The following is a 21,537-nucleotide window of genomic DNA, read 5'->3' on the forward strand; positions in this document are numbered from 1 at the left end:
CGAACAGGTGCCATACGCCTCTTCCTCCTTGCATCGGCCTCTCACATATCCAAATTTCTGGCATTTAAAACATCTCAGAGGGGACGGCACGTACAGGCTTACACTAACTATCAGGTATCCGACCCGAATGTCCTTGGGGACATCCGGGCAGCAGAAGGTGAGGAAGAAAGTGTTGGTCGGGACTCTGTCCGACCCCTTCCTCACCGTCACCCTGTACACGTCGGTCACTCCCTGAGAGGACAGCTCGCTCTTGATTTCAGCCTCAGACACACCTTTCAACTCCAGGCATCTGATGATCCCCTTTGAGCAGTTGAGACCTTTGTGAGGGGAAACCTTCACCGCCCTATCCACGAAAGTGGTCGCCTTGAGAAGGAACTGTGTCTGCCTTTTGGACTCTGTCTGCACTAAAAATGCTCCGCTCCTCAGCCTCTTGATGGATTTCAGCGATCCTGCCATACACTGAAAGCCCTTCTGGATAGCGAAGGGGCTGAGAGCCGACAACGGCTTGTCGTCATCAGCGCCCTCCATCACAAGCCACGATGGCCAAAATCCAGAGGTCTCAACGACCTCCGAATCGGAGTCTGAGTCGTCCGTTCCTTGTCGTCGTCTTTTTCCAGAGTTAGGGGTGTGTGATTTTTTGGAAGTCATGTTGAAAAAAATGTAAATTCATCCCTCCCTTACCCACCCACCATGGGGTCCAACTCTAGGGGCCAGGGTCAAGGGAACACCAGCTTGACCCCTTCCAGGTTTCGGGAGGGATATACGACCAACAGTCTAGCTCCAACGTGTTCCCCCCCGATCATGCCCAGCTCCCGGGGACAGAGAACCGAGCACTACGGGGGTTATCTTCGCTAGCCACTAAACTGCCAGTCTTGACCCAGCCCCACGAAGGGGTAGCTGATTGACACACACTGGCCAATGTGTGCCGCCTGTCTTAGGAGAGGTCCGAGCCAAAGGGATGTGTTGAGAGCAGCGTGCTCTCTCAATCCCCAGGATCTCATTCCCCTCCATCACAGGTCGCGCCGCACAGCAAACACGGCGGGCCTGAAGAAGGCCGCAGAGAAAAAAGAATGTGGAAAAGAAGGCTTGATGGGGAGCTGAGGACAGAAAAGAGGCGGTAAAAAGAAGAATAGAGAAAAGTGAAAGGGACAGTGGGTCACGTTTAGTTTGGGCCTCACTCAAAACCCCAAAACAGGCGTGGCAAAAGAGGTGGGAAAAGATTGTGCTTAGGTAGCAGAATGACAAAAGCAGAGCGGCTGTCAAAGAAATTCTTTAGAATCGGCAGTTGGAATTGTTCCAGCGCGAGAATGAGAATTTCAACAATTGAGAAATTGGCATATGATTTTGACATTTTATGTCTCCAAGAGACCAGGACAAGTGCAGACAGACCAATACATTTTGAAAATTTCACAGTCTTTCAAAGGAATGAAGGAAGAGGAGTAGCAATCATATTGAACAAAAACCTAAAAAACTAAGTTTCCACCATAAATCTAGAGAAATGGTGTAGAAACTCATGTGAACTAGTGGGGGTGCGTCTCGAAAAACCTGATGGAATTCACAAAAGCATCGTGCCCATCAATGCCTATGTTCACCCAGGAACCTGCACAAGAAAAGAGGATTGGGCCTTTTTAGAGGAAATAGAGAACGAACTTGGAGACTCAGTCATTATCTGTGGAGACCTCAATGCAAGATCAAAGCTATGGGACCTGCGGAACACCAACCCACAAGGACTCGCACTTGAAGGAATGATAGGGGAAATTCTTCTTAGCCCATTAACAACCACATCCCCAACTCACCTTGGAACAAGACAAAGGGGACAGTGACAGTGTGATTGACATCGCTCTAACATCTCCAAAATTCAGAGCAGAAATGAATGCAGAGACGCTTCCACACCAAGGCAGTGACCACCTCCCGGTAGTGTTCAGTCTACAGAAACTGTCAGATAAACCCTGTATGAAACCGCGTGATCCATTTCAGTATGAAAACAAAGAGACAACCTTCATCGAAAAATTAAGACGCAGAAGAAACAAAAGAACGGCACTGAACAGGATGCAAACTATTCAGCCCCCATGGTGGAATACCGACACAGAGAGAGCCTGGATAGAAAAACATGCGGCTGTCAAACTTTGGCAAAAAGAAAGAACAAAACCATCTCCGGACAAAGATACTGAAACAAAAATGAAAGAAAAAAATAAACAGTTTGAAATCATTGCTCAAGAGGCCAAAAATGACAAGTGGAAACAGTTTTGCGAGGCACTCAGTTATGACTCAACATCGACAGAGTTCTGGCAATTTTATCGTCACATGGAAGGGAAAATGTGCACAACAACAACCCCAGTCATGGTAGACACTGACGGAACCAAGCTTAAGACAAACGAAGAAAAAGGATCCGCCCTGCTCAAACGTTTCATACAACAGAGCGATCAAAGAAACTTAGATGAGAAAAAGAAATATGTTGAGGAGTTAAACCAAACCCTTATGCAGACTGGACCTGATGATGACTTGACAATAGATGATCTAAACGAAGCAATAGCTAAATGCAAGAAAGAATCAGCTCCTGGTCCCGACAAAGTTCGCTACTCGGACATCAAGGAACTATCAGAAGAAGTCAGAAGCAACCTTTTCAATCTATATCAAAACAGTTTCCACAATGGACATGTGCCGGAGGACTGGACACACAGCTTCTTAAAACCCATACCAAAACCAGGAAAGGACCATCATCAGGTAAGCAGCTACTGGATCCTAACCATGCAAAACATTGCCGGAAAGCTCATGGAACGCATGATAGCCAGGAAACTTGCAAGGGATCTTGAACACAGGCACATTCTCCCTTCAAATCAAGGTGGTTACAGAACAGGCAAGTCCACATGGGAAAACGCAGCTGCTTTTGCATATGAGGTGTATGAAGGATTTCAAAGAAAAGAAGAAACACTAGCAGTAGCAATTGATCTTGAAGATGCCTACAACAAGGTCCAGTTTGCGCACCTCATGGAGCTGCTACTAAGGTATGGAGTAAGTCTGACACTGACAAGATGGATAGCAGCAGCGCTTCAGGAAAGAACCGTCGTCCTACGCCTCGGAGATTGGATGTCTGCACCTTCTAAACTATCCATGGGACTGGCACAAGGGTCTCCGCTTTCTCCTGTCCTCTACAATGTCTACACGAAGGGCCTTGCAGACTTAAACAACAATGGAATAGCTCGGGTGCTTACTCTTGCGGATGATGGCCTGGTCTTCAAAACTTCGAAAGATGCTCGGGAAAGAACTAAAGCCGTCCAGAAACAACTAAACAATATTGCTCAATGGTGCAAAGACACTGGATCTTCCATCAATCCATCGAAAGCCCAAACGTTGCTGTGCACCCTCAACAACAGAACCGCGACCAAATCACCACCCTCTGTGTCACTCGATGGGATTCAGATCGAGAAAACTGAATGCCTACGCTACCTAGGAATACACTTCGACAGGATGCTGACCTTCAGAAAACATACGTAAAATACTGTTCCCAAATGCAAAAAGGGCCTTTCAGTCTTAAAAGCAATGGCAACCAAAGGTATTGAACAACGCCACCTCTTCCTGCTATACCAATCACTCGTCCTCAGTGTGATCGACTACGGACTTGGGCTAACAACACCGTCTCAAAGAAACCTCCTAAAATTAGAAAGAGTCCAAAATGAAGCTATGAGGCTGATCCTTGGAACAACAAAAGACACGCCCACAGAAACCATGCGATACCTGCTTGACCTTCCTTCAGTGCAGGCCAGAAACAAGTTAGAACAGGTCAAGACCTACTTCAAAGAATTAGAAAACCCTCAAAACCCACTGCATGACGCAGTCAAAGAACCAAACGGCAGCCGCCTAGGACGAGGAAGATCATGGATGGGGCAAGCAGAAGACACAATCCACCTAGTATGCCGACTACAAGACCTGAAAGAAACAAAAGAATGGGAGAAAAACCCCGAAAACCTCAACCATCTATTCAACACAGCCATTTCACCCACTCTAGGAAGACATTGTCGGGAATGGCCAGAGGGCAAAACTGATGCGGAAGTGAAACTACTCATAGAAGAAAACAGTAAAGAAGAGGACATCATCATATACACAGATGGCTCAGTCACCAAAGACCAATCCGGTTGGGGATTCACGGTGAAACAAAATGGAAAAACAGTTAGGGAAGAGAATGCTGCCTACAAAGTCACAACCTCCAGCCTAACGATGGAAGTTGAAGCTGTGACACATGCCCTCCAGTGGCTATCGTCCATCCATACGCCCGGAAACCAACATGCCAGGATTCTAACCAACTCAATGAACCTCATACAGAAAATTGAAAACGGAATGGGAAGCCCAGAGTGGCATAAGGCAATGCGCAACTTTCAGATTAAAAAACTCACATGGTCATACTGCCCGGGACATGCAGGTGTTAAGGGAAATGAGCGAGCTGACAGACTTGCTGGTAACGCAACACCAACGAGCGGCCTACATCTAGGAAAATCGGAAATCCTCAGAAAAGTCAAAGAATATCAAAAAGAACAGGTACAAGGCCATCACACCATCGATCGCCTCAAAGAAATAAAAGCAGAGAGAGGGAGTGGCCGTAAGTCTAACATGAAAGGTAGAGCACGATGCTTTGCTAATCAAACAAATATCGGCATCATTTCCAAACCAACATTGCGCAAATTTCTTCAAAACGGAACAGTCTCTCTGTGGGCTTTTCCAAATACAATAGACTGAGCAACACACTAGACGCCACGTTCTTGGCATCAGAGATCTTTTCCCATCCCTCTTGCAGTGGCAGCCTCTGTGCGTGTGTGTACGTGTGTGTTTGCGTGCATGTGTGGGTCTGTATTTTTGAGTGCGTTTGTGCATGCGCGAGAGTGTAAGTGTACACAAGTGTCAGTAGAGTTCTGTGCACGTGCGTGTGTGTGTGTGTGTGTGTGTGTGTGTGTGTGTGGGAGGTGGGGGTGCGGGGGGAGGTGGGGTAGAGGATAAGGTATGTGAGTGTATGCATGCCTACACTGTGGGAGCAACAGGATATTGGAACGTGTATATATATATATATATCTTTGTACATATGTGTGTGGAGATATGGGCATATGTGTGTGTGCTTGTACAAGTAAGTGTTCATCTGTGTGTGTGTGTGTGTGTGTGTGTGTGTGTGTGTGTATGCCGTGGAAGCTGTGATACGTAGACTAGAAATGAGTGTGTGGAGGAGGGGGGTAGAGGAGGTGCAGGGTAATGTGTGTGGTGTGTGTGTGTGTGTTGGAGCTCATGTACGTTTATATGTATTTGACTGTGCTTTCATATCTGTGAAACTGCATGTTCGGCGCATATCTGTTATGCATGTGTGGGTGTATTTGTGAATGTGTGTCTTCATGTTTTACATCTATTTGCTTTTTTTTCTTTTCTTTTTTTTACATTATAGTTATTATTTATTATGTATTTATTTATTTGTGTAAGCTTATCTATCATTTATTCACCTTTTTTTTTTCTTTTTTTTTCCCCCCCTCAAGGCCTGACTAAGCGTGTTGGGTTACGCTGCTGGTCAGGCATCTGCTTGGCAGATGTGGTGTAGCGTATATGGATTTGTCCAAACGCAGTGATGCCTCCTTGAGCTACTGAAACTGAAACTGAAACTCACGACCTGTTCGGCATGGGAAGCCCTATCAGGGGCATCAGTACAAAAACCACCACTTATTCAGCCCTAACAGCTACGATGGCTATGTAGACTGTCAATTAAGACCTGGGACCAGAGCAGCAAAACCCCAAGAAGTACTGATGCCCCCGCCGACATAGCTCGCTCGATCACTGGCCACTAAGCCTCCCGACCACGACAAGGTAGTGACCCTCCCGGGAGAGGGTCAAGAGAACACCAGCCTGACCCCCTCCTGGTTTCGGGAGGAAAAAGGTGGCATGGGAATGGCCACACTTTCACGCAATCCCATGCTTTCTCATGCAGTCCTGTCATTACTGTTGCGTCTTCACTAATGACACCATCATTATCATGACCATTTCTTCTTTTTCTCTCATTTTTCTCTAAGATTTGTATTATGAAAAGACAAGAAACTAAACCCAAAGACAACTGAAATGTTTTTCTTTTTAAATAAGTGTGGCTTCCAATGCTTTTTCACAAATTGCAAGACACTGTCTGGATGCCCCCTATGCATTCTCCCAATTGTGAGAAAAGGTGGTATGGGAATGACCACACTGTATCGCAATCCCATGCTTTCTCGTACAGTGAGAGAAAGCATGGGAGCTATGTCTTAATAACATTAGGTGTTTTTGTTTTTCAACATCCTTTTCAGATTTTGACGTTTATTAGAATATGAACACAGTGTCCACAAAATAGTTTCTATTTTTAAGAGGAAATTTTCTATCTAAAATTACGTTTAAATAACATACTTACCGTGACCCAACTAGTGCAGACTCCGGCAGGGGTCTGACATTCCTGTCCTGTGCAAACTACTATCCGCCTATGCGGAGAAAAAGAGAGCAACTACGGCCGATAACCTCCCGAAAGTGGGTAACCTCCCCTTTGTCCCGCTAGCTAGCGCCCTCTTTTGACGGCAATATGCCATCACCAGCGCAGTGAGCAGGGAGAACAGGAAGCGGGGAGGACGGGAGGGTCTTAAATTTGGGTCACGGTAAGTATGTTATTTAAACGTAATTTTAGATAGAAAATTTCCTTTTAATTACACATACTTAACCATGACCCAACTAGTGCAGAATAGTGCGACAAGGTGGAGGGCTCGCCTGTTCTACTGTCTGTGTGCTGCGATGGCCTGTTGTGCAACTACCACCGAAGCGATGCCTCTTGAGCCATCATCCCGCAGGCGTGCGACATCCCTCAGGTAGAAGTCGATGAATGTGGCAGGGTTTTTCCAGTAGGCCACATCCAAGATGTCTTGCAGCCGTGTTGAGTGCGCTAAGGCAAGAGAAGAGGACCATGGTCTGACTTCATGTGCTCTGGCTGAGGAGGCATCAAGTCTGAATCCTACGTCTGCATACGCGCCTTTAATCGCATTGACAATCCATCGAGACAGAGACGTCTTGCTAATGTCACGCGGATGGTCGAGATTCCAGCTAATGAAGAGGCGTCGTTTGGACGATCGGAAGGGACGCGACCTTTTAAGGTATATGCGCAGGGCCCTGACTGGGCAGAGGAATCTGTCCTCGTCGTCATGGGCCAGAATAGAGGAGAGCGGTTTGATGAAAAGAATGGGAGAGGGTGTGCTTGGATTTTGATTTTTGGCAAGAAAATCAGGGAGGAATCTAAGCGAAATAGATCCGTCTGGCTCAAAGGCTATATCTTGTGTGATGCCACTGAGGGCATGAACCTCACTACAGCGCCTGCCTGAGGCGAGCGAGACAAGAAAGAGTGTCTTCATGGAGAGTAGCTTGAAAGGAGCTATAGCAAGGGGTTCGAAGGGGGCCTTACGGAGGTATTGCAGGGCCAGAAAAAGGTCCCAAGAATGGGTCCGAAGGGATTTACGTGCGTGATTGAGGGAAGCCCCTCAAACCAGTGCTCTGAGCAGGGGGTCATCTGAGAAAGAGGGCCCGCCCAGTTGCCGAAGAGTGGAGCTGATTGCAGCGTGATGGACCCGTACTGCAAAGGCAGAGAGGCCTTTGGAGGAGGAGAGGAAGGCAAGAAAGTTGGCGAGATCCATACTGGACGGTTGTGTGGGATTGACTGAGTGGTTTGAACACCAGGAGAGCCAGCGGTTCCAGTGTGCAGAGTGAACACCTTGAGTGCCTTTGCGATGTGAACTGCACACAAGGTCAGCTGTGTCATCGGAGGCTCCTAGTGCTGACAGAGATTCCCGCACAGTAGCCAGGCGTGAAGGTTGAGAACCTCTGGGTTTCCGTGGGGAATGCCTGAGCGGGGCTGGACCAGGGAGCGTCTGCCGATGTGAAGGCAGAGTGGGGGGACGTGAGTGAGGTGGAGAAGGTCGGGGAACCACGGCTGTGCTGGCCAGTGTGGTGCGATGAGAATCACGGTGGCACTCTCCAGCCTTGCCTTTCTGAGGACTTTTCCCATGATGGGAAGTGGGGGGAAGGCGTACCCCGAAAGGCTGGACCAGCTGATCGATAGGGCGTCTATGGCCCAGGCCTGCGGGTCTGGGACTGGGGAGACGTATGTTGGGATGCGGAAGTTGTACCTTGTGGCGAAGAGGTCCACCTGTGGTTTGTGCCAATGGTCCCAGATCGGCTGAAGAGTTGAGTGTGACAGGGTCCACTCCGTTTGGAGCATGGTGTGGGATCTGCTAAGGCAATCTGCAAGAATGTTGAGCTTGCCTGGGACATGTCGTGCTGTCAGGTGGATGCTGTGCTCCTGGCACCAGGGGAGGACTGTCTCTGCGCGCAGGGACAGTTGATGTGAGAGAGCTCCCCCCTGTTTGTTCAGATAACATGCTACCGTCGTGTTGTCCGTGCATAGCATGATGGACCTGTGCGACACGTGGGGGAGGAAGTGCTGGAGGGCAAGGAAGACCGCCTCCAGCTCCAGTCTGTTGATGTGCCACGACTGCTGTTGTGGGTTCCAAGTCCCCGAGGCTGTGTGGATGTCCATGTGGGCACCCCAGCCCATCTTGGAGGCATCTGTGTACAATTCTGCATCCGGTGCTGGGTTCGAGATTGGAACCCCGGCCTTGAGCCATTGCATGTCCATCCTGCGTTGGGTCGACTGTGAGAACCATGTGCCCAGAGGTATACGGGTGTCCCATGCCTGTGAAGACTGGGACCACCTGTCCTGGAAGTGGCGCTGAAATGGGCGTTTGTGTAGTCTCCCTAGTGGAACTAGTGCAGCGAGGGACTCCATGAAGCCTAGCAGAGAGGCAAGTTCCCTGGCAGACGCCGAGGTTGCCTGTGATAGCCGCGACAGGAGACTGTGTAGCCTGTGGAGGCGTGGCGTGGCCGGACGTATGGTCATTGATACTGAGTCGATCGCCATACCCAGGAATTCCAACTGCTGAGAGGGCTCCAGTTCCGATTTTTCTGCATTCATCAGTAAGCCCAGCGACTGGCACTGGTTCCTGACGAGGTTCAGGTGGTGCTGGCAGAGGGCCCTGCTCTCAGCAAGGATCAACCAGTCGTCTAGATAGACCCTTAGGCATATGCCCTTGCTCCTGAGAGCTAGGCATAGTTCCCTGACCACCCTGGTGAAGACCCAGGGGGCTGGCGCAAGGCCAAACAGGAGTGCTCTGAATTGGAAGGACTTCCCGTCCCATGAGAAGCGTAGCCATTTGCGGTCCCTGGGGTGGATCAGGATATGGAAGTATGCGTCTGCAAGGTCTATGGAGACTGCCCAGTCGCCTTGCCTGATGCAGTCCCTGATTGACGCTGGTGTTTCCATGCGGAATGGCTTGTACTGGAGGTACTCGTTTAGAAGGGAAAGGAAAGGTCTAGGACTGGCCGCCATCCGCCGGAGGCTTTGGGGACGACGAAGATGCGGCCGAAGAAGCCTGGCGACAGAGGAGGGGCTTCTTCTATGGCTTCCTTGTGGAGGAGAGAAATGATTTCGTCCCGCTGGGCTGAGCGGGCTGAGTCGCCCTGTAGGGGGGGGAAGGGAGGAGGAGAGAGGGTGAGAGGTGCTTTGGAGGAGAGCCAAGGTAGGCGAAACCCTGACCCTATCACCCGGAGGACCCACTCGCATGCTGGGAGGGACAGCCACGCTGGCATGTGCCTGGAAAGGCTGCCTGCTGGCTGCTGGTGCGCAAGTGGGGGGTGAAGGGCGGGGGTGAGTCCTTGGGGGTGGGCCGGTCTGGAGTTGGCTGTCGGCCTGTGTGGAGGCCGAGCTGCGTACTGCCGACGCCTGGCAGCCCTGGGCTGCCCCCTGGGTTGGCTCCTGGTGTTAGAGAGGGATGGCTGATGTGAACGTGGCCTGAAGGCAGCCACATTGCTCCGCCTGAAGGAATATGGCTGCTGCCGCGGAGCGTGCCGCAATTGCGCCGAAGTGCGGATAGGGCCAGCGCCAAGAGCAAGGTCCCTATGCAAGTCTGCGTGCCGTTTTATGGCCGTCGTGGGAAATCCCTGACCAAAGAGGGAACCGTCGGTGGGGGTAAGCGTTCTGAGGGAAGCGTATTCTGGTGGAGAGCGCACGCATGTGGACTGGTCAAGCACAGCATCCCTCCTGGCCAAAATTATATTCATGTAGGCCTGTGCTTGTATGCCTGCAGACCGCACGAGAAGCTGGCTGATCTGCTGGACGAACGGTGAGAAAACTGAAACATCAAGGCCTGCTGGTTGATCAGAGGGGGCTTCCATGAGGGCCGCAGCGAGGCCGGCAAGGAAGCTTTCCATGGCAGAGGTCGATTCTAAAGAAGATCTGAGTGTTTCCTCCAGGTCCATGAGGAATTTGTCATGTACTGTAACTCTGCGAGTGTCACGCAAGTTTTGGGGGAGGAGAAGGAGGTCCTCATGGGAAAGCGGAAGTGGTTTTTGAGGGATTGGGCCCGGAACTAACAGTGGAGGTTTTGGAGGTTTTGCCGCTGGGAAGTTTGGAAGTGAGTCAGAGGGGACATCCGTGATGGGTTGGCCCCTGATGCATGCCAATGTGTTCTGCAGTGCCTCGACTACCATGGTCGACTGAGTAAGAGCATATTGTGGGGCATGGGAGGATCTCTGTATGCCCATAATCTCCATAGCACCACATGTTATAGGCGAGTCTGGTGCGTGAATGGTCTGTACCCTATCTGGAGAGTAGGAAGCAAGGAGGGCAAGTGTTTCTTGAAAGGAAACCAGCTGATGATCTTCCCCAGGTGGTTCCTCTGTATCAGTGTCCCCAGTGTCCCCTTCAGAGAATGGCTCTCCAATGGCATGGGGCGACGGGTCAGGCCGAGAGCTGGGCACGTGACCGGGCTGCTGGGAGGTGGAGGTGGAGGGTGGGAGCAGATTTGCTGCAGCAGAAGAGAGAGCAGTGGTAGATGGTGTGGCACCCGGAAGCAGAGTGGTGCATAGTTGATGCAGCAAGCTGGCAATGAGTTGCTGGTTATTTGTTTGAGCATACTGCTGATCCGCCTTTAGTGAGTGGGGAACAGGAGCAACCGGCTGTATGACAGATGGTGTCATCGCCGTAGAGCTGGTGGGGGCCGAGCATGCACCTGCACTGAAGGCGAAGGGTGGTGTCGGGGCAAGGGAAGTAACTGCGGCGGTGACCGGAAAGGGCACCGAAGCAGGAGTTGCCTCCCTTGGATCGGCTGCTCGCGACAAGGGGGAGGACGCACGCGTATGGGCGAGCGTGTCCCCTAATGGTCCACCTTCCTCCCTGCCCCTGGGGAGGGCATCCCTAAGCGCCTCGGTCGCTATAGGTCCTGAGACGGAAGAGGCATGCCGCGTGGGGGGCGCGTGAGCCGATGTCACGGCTGCCGCCACGGACGCATCGCACATAGGGCCCTGTCTAGTGTGTGGATCCATAGCCAGTGTGTGTTGATCTCCCAAAGGGATTGGGGCACATTCCATTGTTGATATAGTGGGATTTGGCAAAGAGATAGAGGAGATCGACTCGGGCACTGCCGACTGGCAGGACCGAGAAAACGCGGATCGCGTTGAGTCCATTCGCGGATGAAAAAGAATATTGTCAATGGCACCACTGACATGAGTATGGGGTAACAAACCCCTAGAAGTCGGCGGAGGAGACGTCGGAGGCAGTGGGGGCCTGGAGTTGACCGGAGGCAGAGGAGGAAATGGTGGCTGCAGGCCGGTGTTGTTGTTTACCGGGCCCAAAGTAGAGGGCCCAGGGTTTTCGCGAATCGATTGCGATCGTGCCTTAATCTTAGCCCGATCGCCCAATCGAGCTACATAATCATGCGACCTGTTGGAAGGCATAATTAGATAAACAACAAGGATGTCAAGGAGTCAACAGACAGAAAGAAATACGAAAAAACTTAGCCGTATGCGGAGCACAGGAACAGGTGTCGAGATGGCTGCCGGAAAAAGAGGGCGCTAGCTAGCGGGACAAAGGGGAGGTTACCCACTTTCGGGAGGTAATCGGCCGTAGTTGCTCTCTTTTTCTCTGCATAGGCGGATAGTAGTTTGCACAGGACAGGAATGTCAGACCCCTGCCGGAGTCTGCACTAGTTGGGTCACGGTTAAGTATGTGTAATTAAACTTGATTTCATCTTAGATGATTTAGATTTCTAAGCCTTTTGCACACACAGTGTAAGTTCGTAACTGAAATAATTTACAAACCCTCTCATGAACAGTTTTCAAAATATACCAATTTAAAATGTTTTGTATATTTTGCACAATTTTTAAAGAAGATTATTGTTACTGTTTTCCATGAAATATTTCATCAGTAAATTGTAGAGTTAATTCTGCTGATAATTTCAATTCATGCCTTGTAGCTAGAAAAGTTACTGATTATTGCCCAATAAATAATGACAAAAATGTGCAATGTCTGTAAATTTTTGATTATGTACAAAATCTTTTCTTTTAACTGTTTTGGATACATAATTAAAATTATTTTGAATACCACAATTCTGAAAATTCAGCTTATGTGCTGCATGCTTTTCTTTTTAGGAAAATTTCTTTTTTTATGTGTGGGATGTACATCATACTTGAATTAGATATGCTCAATCAGTTCATGTACAGCACACCTGTATGTCCAAAAAAGCGTTTTCTTAACATGCCAGATTTGTACCGTATCAATGTTTGAGATCAAATCTGTTAAAGAAAAGAAGTCTCCAAACAGCTTTTTGTGTATGTATCTATGTATGTATGTATGTACGCGCGCGCACACACACACATATATATATCTATATATATATAATATATATACGCAGTACTTGTATGCCACAAGCTCCCCATATCATGGGCTCTAAGAGCCTCACATGAAACAATCAATATCAGATATAGTACATAATTATTTTTAATAACATACCACAGCACATGAAAAACAACACACATATATGACATAGGTAATCTCTATACACCAACTGACCAAGACAATACCACAAAGTGCAGATATGAACAATCACACACACACACAGACACACACACACACCAACCGATAACATATAATCATACACACACACACATATAATGTGTGTAATTATATATTATCGGTTTGTGTGTGTGTGTGTGTATGTGTGTATATAGATATATATAGATATAAATATATCTATATCTATCTCTCTCTCTCTCTCTCTCTATTAGTCTATATATATATATATCTAGAGAGAGAGAGAGAGAGAGAGAAAGTGGAGTGGGTGACAGGAAGCAGACAAACACTATGCTTTGTCATATCCAAAGGCCATCATCAACAGGTGGGTTTTCAAATTTGATCTCAAAGAGGACAGTGTTGATAAATGATGGAGATCCAAAGAAAGAGAATCATAAGGGTCAAGGACTTACATGCTGAGTGGGTTGCTTCAACTGTCAGATACAGCTGAACGGTGCAGATTTTTCTCAGCTGGTTTACAGTTTTACATAGATTACTGACATGCCGATGGTCATTAATAGATTGACTTGAATCAAAATATTCACCCAGGTTTATGTAAAAACAGGCACGACATAACACTGCTGTACTAAAAGAAAGGTGCTCTATAGTATATGACTATGCCAAAAAAAAGTGTTTGGAATACCCCATACAAAGCTCGCACATGCAAATAAGAGAATTACCAATACTCATGCTGCCCTCATTTAAATCCCTTTTTTCCCTATTTCTGTATTTGAATGTAAATATGTGTGGTATACAATATGTCTGCATAACAATTCCCCATGTGTGCATGCATTTGATTTTGAGGTAATAAATCAGTGGGGATGTAAAAAACATTCATTGTGTCTGTTTATTCTGTTCTTCATAAAACCATTTTATACCTTATGGTTTAAACAACAATCTTCTTGAGAATAATTACTTTAAATCTCTTTCAAAGTAAATTAACATGCCAATTAAACAACAATAAAAAAAACCCATCAAATCAAACTCAAAGACTACCTTGATTATATGCCTGTGCAGCCAGCCAGACAAAGGATGTCCCAATACCATGACCCAGTTGTGCCTCAAGTGCGTGGTTCTGTCCAAATTTGTCTGCTACACGGCGTGACCACACAGTATTAAGCACAGCCAAAGATCCAAACTCACATGGATCACCCCAGACATGACCTAAAAACAACACAAGTATTAGACGCATGAAGACTGTTCCCTGCTTATGCTATTTATATACATCAAAAACAAAATTGATTCCATCTGTGAAATTCTTATTCAGGATTTTTTTTTTTTTCTTGATGTACAAGTTTCAGTTTCATTTTCAAGTAGATGTCAAAGCGTGTGGACTGCTCGATATATGCTACACATCTGCTTTTTTTTTTTTTTGCTTTTTTTTTTCTCTCTTTTTTTTAAGCAGATGCCTGATCAGTGATCTTCACAAATGGGTAATCCTAACATGCTGATCAGGCCCTGAGAGCTATACAAGGGAAAACATTAACATAAAAATGACAGTTAATCTGAAGAAAAAGTCTTCAATAATAAATATTAAGTAATAAACAAAAAAAGAAAGAAATGAGCAGATTAACGAAAGTGTGCATACTGACACCAGTGTACAAACACATACATGCACACATGCACACACACACACACTCACAGTTTGACTCCTACACACACATACACAAATGCACCATACACATCACACACACATATATAACATCCCAAACAAAAGAACAAACAATGACAAACAAAAAGAAAAAAATCACCAGTCACTACATAAAAAACAAGAGAGGCAAGGCCTTCAAGACTCACTTGTGATACACTTTAAAAAAAAAAATCTAATCGTTAAAATGTGTTCTGTATTTCTTATTATAAAGCTTCGTGTTTTAAAAAAAAGAAAAGAAAAAAAAAGAAAAAAAGTCCTAACCAGATTCGAACCCCGCATGTTCGGGTGGGAAGAAACTGCCTTATCCATTACACTATCGTGGCTCCTTAACTGATGTTCTAAAATTTAACATTTGAACATATTTTTTTTAAAGGGCGATAAATCAATTGCGGTATTCACAGTGAGAACGCTGTTTAAATCATATTATTCTGGTGTATCTTGGGCATTCAAAAAATCTTTAAGGGCAATAAAAAATTCTTTTTAATGGCTATCGCCACAATCACACTGCAACATTTAGCCGTTTTCACTAGATCTAGATAGATGTACAAGTTTAGTTACACCCGCCGGGAATGTAGTACGACATGGTCGATTCAATTTCTCTTTTATGTTCATTCTAGTTTTATAGTTTTAAAGTTGATATGAAAATTTAGTATTTTGTTAAACTAATAACATGTAGAGCCAAGTACAAGTACTTCTAAATGTCGTAAGAAGTGAAAAGGACTTCATTTTGAGAAAAGTCAAGACTGGAAATTTTTTCGTTTCATCGTGATCAGTTCAAGGGTATTAACTCACATGGTTTACAATTTTTAACTGTGAATTCCGACTGATTCTGTGGATATTTTATGGCAGTTTGGGGCATAATCCAGTAAGTGATGAGGCGTTCACAAATCTTTCTCTAAATAAATATTTAACGGTCTCCTTCTCCAACTTTCCATCACATGTTATCGTGTATTGTCCATTGAAAACAAGATTGAACGGGCAGGTCAACAACTTGAAACAAAATGGCGTCGTTCGCGTTCGCGAAGAATATGAGCACGCGCTTTGAATGTGTATAAATATGTGTACGCAATTGATTTTTGCCTATGACCTTCAGGGCTCAGCCAACAGATCTGTAAAGTCCAATCGTCGTATTGATTTTAGTCTTTTCTGAAAAAAAAATTAGAATTAGAATTTTCTGAAAAAGACCACTTGGGCGAATGAACATAGTGAAAGCCCTGTACACAGAGTAAAACACACAAGCTTTTTATGTATTGAGTATAATTTCAAAATGTAATGTTTTAGATGAGAAAGATCAGTTTAAAGCAAATTAAGTCCCCTAGCATTAATTACAGAATAATTTCCCTTTTTTACACTCTGCACCAAAACATTTGCAAAATAAATAAAACTTCCATGCTTAGCAAAAGAAGTTCCTGTTTGAACAAAAAAATGATAATAATGACTGCTCTTGTTGTTGTGTCAGAATATCAGATCAAAGTGCCAAGTTTAGAGAATACAAAAAATATAAACAGTAAATGCAGTTTGCATATAACTAGGCTTCATTTTTTTATTTTTTTGTGCCCATCCCAGACGTGCAATATTGTTTTAAAGAAGAGGACTGGAAAGAACTGAATTTTTCCTATTTTTATGCCTAATTTGGTGTCAACTGACAAAGTATTTGCAGAGAAAATGTCAATGTTAAAGTTTACCACAGACACACAGACACAGACACAGACACACACACAGACAACCGAACACCGGGTTAAAACATAGACACTTTGTTTACACAAGTGAGTCAAAAACCACCAATGCCAAAAAAAATACAAAAACCACCAACACCAAACAACAGTCATATCATGATTTCACTCAAAAGGGCCGAGAGCTAATGAGGGCTTGTCAGCATCAGCACCTTCCACCACCAGACAGGATGCCCAAAAACCACTAGCCTCTCTAACCTCTAAGATTCGGAATCACTTTCCCTCCCTGCTCTTTTCCTCTCTGCAAAGTGCAATTTTGGGGGGAACAAATGTTGTTGAAGTCATGTTTAGGAATTTGGAAAATTAGTCCCTCCCAGATGACATGGTAGATGGGGCAGCAATAAAAGCAAAACACACAGTAGCCATAAGCAAACTTAATAAGACTAAAAAACAAACACCAAGTATTCATTCTGAACTGTTGACACCCTTTCCTCATCTTAATAACAAAGGAACAATAAAATGTAATTTGCTTGATCTATAGATCCATGAAGTCACTAACCTGCTTCCAAGTGACGCTTTTCCTTAACCTGGTATTTCTGACCGTAGACAAGTGGACTGTACTTCAGCTTGGGAATTTCTCTCATACTGGAGGCTGCGTCACGACTTACAAACTGAAATTGACCACACACACAAAAAATAAAGTAAAACAATGCAACACTGTACAAAAGATAAAAGACCTATCTACAGCATACTGTAATAAGTCTCAACTGCAAGGAGGAAGGTGGCCAAATGGTTAAGAGTAATAAGACGTTTATCTGTCAATACAGTGTCCATGAGGGTATGGGTTCGAATCCCACTCTTGCCCTTTCTCCTTTCGTCAAAACATGAGCTTACCCAACAAAACTTGGCCATATACTTAAATGAGGCATTGAAGAGACTTCAAATTGTTATTTTGTGAATGTTGTTGAGTATTTTATTAGCAACTTTTGGTTGATTTGTGATGTTGGTTTATCGTGTCAAGTCATTTTCCTTATTTATTTTCTTGTATGACCCCCTTCAGTAAGGGGCTTTGGCCTTAATCTGAATAAATCATTGTTATTGTTATCTCCAAACTTTGACTGGAAAATCAAACTTGAGCATCTAGTCATTCGGATGAGACAACAAACTGAGGTCTCGAGTACAACACACACTTGGTGCACTGGAAAAGAACCCATGGCAACATAAGTGTTGTCCTCTGGATGAACTTTGTGAATCTTCAACATTAAAAAAGGGACCATCAGAGACTGGACAAAAAGACTGGGAAAACACATAAGAAATTTTATTACAAGACAAGAAAAATAACATCATAATAATTTATATAACGCCCTTTCTCTTTAAGAGCTCAGGGCGCTTTTCATGAAAGAAAAATATTACACATTACATAAATCATTCATGACCACTCTTTTCTCAAAACCCATCCCTCCCCCCCTTGCCCCCCAACCCCCACACATACACTTCCCACTCTTCATACATGTATTCAAAGTGAGCTGACATGGGTGGTGTTTGAGAACAAGGAAGCTGAGAGTGCTTATAGATAGGTTTTAAAAAGATGAGTTTTTAGTGATGAGCGAAAAACAGAGATAGAATCAGATGCACAGATATGATAAGGAAGGTTGTTCCAGATGTGAGGAGCAGCAAAGAAAAAGAACATTCACCATAGGTTCTTGTATCGACACAAGAAAGTTTCAAAAGGTTACAGTCAGAGGAAGAGCAGAGATTTCTTGCGGGAGTGTAAACACTGGTAAGATCAGAAAGATATGTAGGTCCTGCAGAGTAGAAAGCAGAATAGCGGAGACATGCAACTTTGAATCCAATTGTCCCTTCAACAGGGAGCCAATTCAGAAATCATGGAAGAAATTTATCCCAAGTAATATAAGATATAGTAATTTAGTACTTATATAATGAATTATCTCTGCTTAGTTGTTAATGCACTACCAACGATTATTAACCAGGGAAAGTAATAATCATATGGATATTTCTAGCCCTGCTGGCCTCCCCCCACCCCTTCCCGTCCTCCTCCCCCCCCCCCCTTTTTTTGTGTTTTTGTTTTTTTTGTTTTACTTAAAACCTAAAACAAGACCAGTTTATAAGATGTTTAACTAGGTCCCACATGCATGCAGAGGTGCCAACACACGCACAAGTAAAGTATACAAATATATAATAATAATACTATGTACTGTAGTATAAGTCAGGAATTAGTTTGAAGGTCTGATCCAACCTAGATCTCCTATGGTGTACCACAAGGCTCTGTCCTGGGCCCCATTCTGTTCGTTCTGTACACTGCTCCTCTTTCTGTTGTCATTTCTGGTCATTATGTTCTTCACCACTCTTTTGCTTATGTTAGTCAGCTACAAAAGTCTGCAGAACCTAATAAAATAGTCTGACTGTCAATGCAAGATTGATTTCTTGATGTTAAATCCTAGATAACATTCAACAAAGTTAAATGATAACAAAACTGAAGCAATGATTATTTCCTCTTACAGTCTTAGTTTAACAATGTCCACATCTGTTTATATCCCTGGCTCTATTGTGGTTGGTGATGCCACAGTCCAGTTTTCTAAATCAGCAAGGAACCTTGGAGTCATGCTTAACTCAAACCTCAGTATGCATGCTCAGGTAGTCAATCTGATACACAGTCAATTGTGAACTTCGTCAGATTAACCCTATCCATTAGTACCTTTCTGTTGAATCTACAAAAACTCTTTATTTCTGCTTTTGTGCTGTCAATTGAGAACTTCATCGAATTAACTCTATCTGTCAGGACCTATCTGTTGAAACTACAAAAACTCTCATTTCTAATTTTGTGCTGTCACGAATCAACTACTGTAAATCTCTTCTCACTGGCTGTCCACATAACCTTCATCAGCAAATTCAAAAACTTCAAAACAATGCTGTCCATCTAACTCTCAGAGTCCCATGTACTGATCACAATTCTCCCCACCTCCATACTTTTGACTAGCTCCCCACTGAAGCGAGAATTAAATACAAAGTTGAGTGTCTCTGCTATTCTGCTTTCCACTCCACAGGACCTACCTATTTTTCTGACCTTTCTGAGTTTTCTTACTCCCCCAACTCTTTCTGACTGTTACCTTCTGAAACTGCCTCATGTGAATACAAGAACCTATGGTGAATGTTCTTTCCTCTTTGCTGCTCCTCATATCTGGAACAACCTTCCTCATTATATCCATCATATCTGATTCATTGTATGCCTTTCATTCTTCATAACACATCTTTTTAAAAGCCTATTTGTATGTACTCTCAGCTTCTTTCTCCTCCAACACCATCCTTGTCAGCTCACTTTTGGATGCACAGCGAATGGGGGGCTGAGGGGGAAGGGGGGAGTGGGAGGGAGAGGTTTTAAGAAAGAATGGTCATGAAAGATTCATGTAAATTTAACTTTTTCTTACATGTAAAGCGCCCTGAGCTCTTAGAAAGGGCACTACATAATATACATGTGATGTATACACATGTATAAATGTACACCACTTCGCATACCAACAAGCATGATGGACAAAGTACAAATTCAACTACAGATTTTGTGGGTATGGGATAGCCCGATAGGGCACTGCAGGCAAGAATAACGGGCTGTTTTCCTTACCCATTAGTTTTTAAAACAACCCATTGATTTTGTGATGAACTGGTCAAATGACCCATGGTGTCCTGAACCAAACCTAAACTCTGGAACATGGTTATAGCTTCAATGCCCTGAAAGTTTTGAATAACTCACCCAGTCTGTATAACACTCCAACACCGAGTGTATTTTAAAATTAATCTTTACACTTTTCTTTCTTTCTTTTTTTTTTTTTTGCCAAGCATTCCACTGTTCATCTTTTAGCATGTGTGTGGACAGTTGTTTTTAAGTGTGTAGTATTAGTCCATGAACTGTCAGTGAAGTTTGTACGTGTACTGACAACTCTGCATGTACACAAGACTCATGATTCATCATTATATATATATATATATATATATATATATATATATATGTGTGTGTGTGTGTATGTGTGTGTGTGTGTGTGTGTGTGTGCTTTTTTTTTTTTTCTTCCAGAAAAAACTGAAAGTTGGTCAGAAATAGATAGTGAAGATGTGTTTATTTTCTTATTGAAACATTTTAGCATTTCAAAATATATTTGCTAAGACAAATGGCAATGTTCATAAAGAAATAATGAAATTATATAAATTCTATGTTAGTCACACATCAATACCTCAGGCAGAGGTTTCTCTGCACGCAGCAAAAAATCTGCTGTTGTTGTTGATGTGATACATGTATCACCAACAGTCTGAAATTCAAAGTAGTCAGGATGAATCATGCGTGTGCGAGTCCTTGAGATACCATGTCGATCCCAGAAGGCTGACAAAGTGACCTTTTCGTCAAACTGCATTGTCAACAAATGTGGAAAGTGTGCAGCCAACTGAGCAGCCAGATGATTGATGATACTGCGAAACAACCCATGAGCCATTTCACACTGATGCTGATCACCAGCCATCTTAAACTTCTTCAGGAAACCTCGCCTCAGCATTTGATCAGTTTCGAAGACAATCAAATCGCAAACGAGAGAAGACAACCTCGATGTCATCTTGTCCAATAGTGCCGAATCAAGTGATGAACTGTAGATGTCTGGTAAACCACTCAACACGTGGGTTTTTGTGATGTACTTTTTGAATTCTAGAGTACCGGGTCGAATATCTCTAACTTTCATCACAAGTTGTTTTTTCTCTTTGTTGCAGAGCGCAGCTGTCCTCTTCTGAACATCAGGAATCGCCAGGCTTTCTTCTTCTTGCTTGTGCCATAACCATGCGTAGCTTGGTTCCATGCCACCCCATCTCCCGGGGGGATATTTCGGCTTAATAGGGGGGTAGAAAGAGTTTTTTCCTTCACTGCTGACAGCTTTAGCATTTGTTGAAACCTGACTGTTGTATCGCATTAGGCTATTAGCCCATGACCTCCTGCTGATTCCAAAATGCCTTGCAGTTGACGCCATGATGAGGATAACTTTAATTGCTGTGCCGGCGAGTTATGTCCCCTCACAGGGAGCGTGTGGGCGGGTCTTGAGCAAATTATTGTCTTTCAAAAACAAGATGGAATTAAATGAAAACTATGCACCCAATAGATCTGAAAATCGTAAATATACAAGTAAATATATCATTTACCAAACCGTGGACACGCTCACTTTTTGTTTATATTTTTCTTTGCGAATGCAAATTTATCGTGTGTGTGGTGTGGGGACGGGTGACTAGACGGG

The 21,537-nt window shown here is 44.6% G+C and overlaps 1 protein-coding gene across 1 annotated transcript in view; it reads right to left on the reverse strand.

Annotated features, from left to right (window-relative positions):
* LOC143282027 (large ribosomal subunit protein mL65-like) overlaps positions 1–21,300 on the reverse strand; it is a 34,970-nt gene extending 13,670 nt beyond the window's left edge. The window contains exons 1-3 of the mRNA XM_076587453.1: positions 20,500–21,300; positions 16,818–16,929; positions 13,931–14,098 (exon numbers count right to left, since the gene is read on the reverse strand). Coding sequence (XP_076443568.1) covers positions 13,931–14,098; positions 16,818–16,929; positions 20,500–21,276 — 1,057 coding nt within the window. The 5' untranslated portion in view covers positions 21,277–21,300. The remainder of the gene's footprint in view (positions 1–13,930; positions 14,099–16,817; positions 16,930–20,499) is intronic.
* Between the last annotated feature and the right edge of the window lie 237 nt (positions 21,301–21,537).

Source organism: Babylonia areolata, chromosome 5 (genome assembly GCF_041734735.1).
Source record: "Babylonia areolata isolate BAREFJ2019XMU chromosome 5, ASM4173473v1, whole genome shotgun sequence".
In the NCBI taxonomy this organism is placed as follows: Eukaryota; Metazoa; Mollusca; class Gastropoda; order Neogastropoda; family Buccinidae; genus Babylonia; species Babylonia areolata.